The 3,245-nt window shown below is 46.9% G+C and overlaps 1 protein-coding gene across 1 annotated transcript; it reads left to right on the forward strand.

Annotated features, from left to right (window-relative positions):
- Positions 1-2,198: 2,198 nt before the first annotated feature.
- Positions 2,199-2,945, forward strand: LOC143407937 (proline-rich protein 23C-like). The gene has a single exon (XM_076867072.2). It carries the CDS (start codon positions 2,199-2,201, stop codon positions 2,943-2,945), a length of 747 nt encoding a protein of 248 aa, XP_076723187.2.
- Positions 2,946-3,245: the final 300 nt, after the last annotated feature.

Here is a 3,245-nt window from a genome sequence, read left to right on the forward strand (position 1 = left end):
ATAGATAACACATATACCATGTATATTGTAGCACAATTCACGTTAGCCAAAAGTTATGGGATCAATCAAGGTGTCTGTCAACAGATAAATGGATAAAGAAAATTATATATATATATATATATATATATATATATATATATATATATATATGTGTGTGTGTGTATGTATATGTATATATACATATATGCACAAACACACAATGCAGTTTTATTCAGACAAATATGTCACTTGCAGAAAAATGGATAAAACTGAAGACCATAATTTTTTTGAGTGAATAAGACAAAATCAGAGAGAATAGTACCATGTGTTTTCTCTCATGTGTGGAAACTAGGAGGGAAAAAAAGGACCCCATGAAATTAGAAGGGAGATAGGAGAGTAGAGGAAAGGGACCAGGGGAGAAAAGAAGGAACAGTGGGGGAAGCACTGGGGAATGAAATTGATCCAATTATAGTTTTGTGTATGGACAAATAAGCCACAGTGAAAGTTGCCATTCTGTACAGTTAAATGCACTGATGAATGGAAGAAAAGCAGGCAGGCCAGCAGACAGGCAGACATAAGAGAGATAAATGTTTGCAAGAATGTAGTGAAATTGAAACACATTGGGCTCCTGGGAATGTAAACCAAGAAAAAAACCACTGCAAATAAATCAGGGTAGGCACACATGTTAATTTGAAAGGCACACACAGTACCAAATCAGTGTTTGTTAGGTAAATACAATAAATACATAAATTAAGTATATTTGATTTAAACCCACGATTGCATTTGATTCTACAACCAACACAAATGAAGTGTTTAATTTTTGGAAATTTTGCTTTACCACTTAGAGCCTCAGCTGTTGTAAAGAGGAAAAAAAAAAAAAAAAAACATCATATTTGGCGAGACCCGGGTGAGGAAGTACCAAGGATTGAACCCAGGGGTAACAATTTAACCAGTGAGCCATATCCCCAGCCCTTTGCTTTTTGAGACAGGCCCTCTCTAATTGCTTAAGATCTCTTTAAATTGTTGAGGCTAGCTTTAAACTTGGGATCTTCCAGTTTCAACAGGCCAAATCGCCCGGATTACAGACGTGCACAACTCCTGAAGAAATCATTCTTTAAAACAGTAAAATGGTGGATATATTAGTGCTCAATAAAAAAGAAAAAATGTTAATTGTATTCCGTCAATTTTAATAATGCAATTTACAATTTTATTACAGGCCTTAACCGTCAGGAACAAACTGCCATAAACCTTTTCATTTTAGTATTTAAAAAGCACTTTTCCTGAAAGAAAAATCTGCATTTTTCATTTATTCTTAAGATAAAACGATTTTCAAACATTTAAAAGAATATCAGGCGGGGCATGGGTGCTGCAAGCCTGTAATCCCAGCAACTCAGGAGGCTGAGGCAAGAGGATCAGGAGTTCAAAGCCAATCTCAGCAACAGTAAGGCGCTAAACAACCTAGCGAGACCCTATCTCTAAATAAAATACATAAAGAGCTGGGATTGTGGCTCAGGGATCCAGTGCCCCCGAGTTCAAAGTACCTCCCCATCCCCTCAAAAAACATAATTATAATAAATTCAGAATGGGAATGTAGCTCAGGAGTAGAATGCTTGCTTAGCATGTGTAAGTTCCTGAGTTCAATCCCCAGCACCAGAAAGAACAAAGGGGGGTGGGGGGGACTTTAAGTAGCCTTTGGGTGGGTCAGCAGATGGGGATTACTAGGTGCAGGGGTCTTTTTGAGTGTTTTCCCCAGAATCCTGGAAAACATGAATTCTAACATTAGCCCTCTTGAAATTCTATGCCTGTTTTTATCCCTCCACCCAAGAAACACCAGTGATTCTGCCCCACAAGGGCCCACACAGGTATTTCCCCACAGAGACCCACCACAGCCAAAGCTATTAGCCAGCCGACTCCTCCCATCTAGGGGCGGAGCTCCGTAGGGGCGGGGCTTAGCGTGACACTGGCACTTGGGTTGAGCAGGCAATGTAATTGGCCCTCCAGGGCGCATCCGGGTCAGTGCATAGGAGCAAGGTTCCAAAGTGGGACGCCAAGCACAGCAGCGGGCGCAGATCCACAGAAGTCAGGACTGCGGCCCACCCGAAAGCTTAGCGCACCTCACCTATCCTCCTGACCCGACTGTCACTGCGCGCAGCAACTGCCACCTGTGCTCCGCACTCACTTTGCCCCGAAACGGGAGCATCCACCACAGCGACGTCGACATGGTGGGCATTCGTCCACGCAGCCCCAGCGCCTGCCCTGCGCCCTGCGGGGGACCACAGCCTGGAGGACCTGGCCCTGCCAAACGCCGCCGACTAGACGACCCTGCAGACCCCGCAGAGCCCCCGGCGGCACCCACACTGCAAGACTCCGCAGGAGCAGCAGACTCCAACGCGCTCACTTCCGTGGTGGTTCTGGCCACGGGCTGCGCCTTACACGTACCCCTGGACGACGTCGACCTGGTGCTAGAGCCCGCGCCAACCTCGGTCCTGCAAGTGAATCTCCAAGGACACAACCTCATTCTGATCCCTGAGGGCCTCGTGAGAGCCACCAGTCAACGCCCAGGAAGCCAGGGAGACTGTCCTGAAGACCCGGAACTGGGCGCCTTCCTGAGACCCCTCGGTGAGAACGTGGTCATAGAGCAGAAATTCTTCTGCGAATTTATGCCAGAGATCATCAGACAAATAGAGGCCGTCAAGGAAGACGCCCTGGAGGAAGAGTTCCTGGAGCAATGGATGGACCCTCCAGCCGGCCCGCAGGGGCCCATCCCATATCTCCCTGCTTGGGCCCCCACCCCTAGTCCAGTGAGGCGCTCTTCTAATCCCGCCTACGACGTGGATTTCCACCTTCTGAGGCCCTTCCCCACCTCACCGCTGCAACCTCTACCTCCCTCTCCAAGTTCAAGTCCCCAGGCGCCTCCTCAGCGCTCTCCACGCCCTAGGAGCAAAGCCTGCAGATGTCTCTTCTAGGAAGAAAGGAACTTCTCCCCACCCCACCACCGGACCCAACTCCTGGACACTCTCCTGGGGGCCTGCTGGATCCCCAGAGCCCCTCAATAGTCAGCAATTCTGTGCTGACAATTGGTTTTTCTGTACCGGATTGTAAGGAAATAAGGTCATCAGGAAGAGAAGACAGATTCCACATTTCATCGTGGACATGGAAAATCTTCAGGGAAACCAAAAACTGTGTTTTCAGATTTTGGGGACTTCTTCACAGGATCATTCTCTAAACACACACACATCATTTCCCTGCATTTTGTAGACGTTATT

This window comes from Callospermophilus lateralis, chromosome 10, assembly GCF_048772815.1.
Source record: "Callospermophilus lateralis isolate mCalLat2 chromosome 10, mCalLat2.hap1, whole genome shotgun sequence".
Classification (NCBI taxonomy): Eukaryota; Metazoa; Chordata; class Mammalia; order Rodentia; family Sciuridae; genus Callospermophilus; species Callospermophilus lateralis.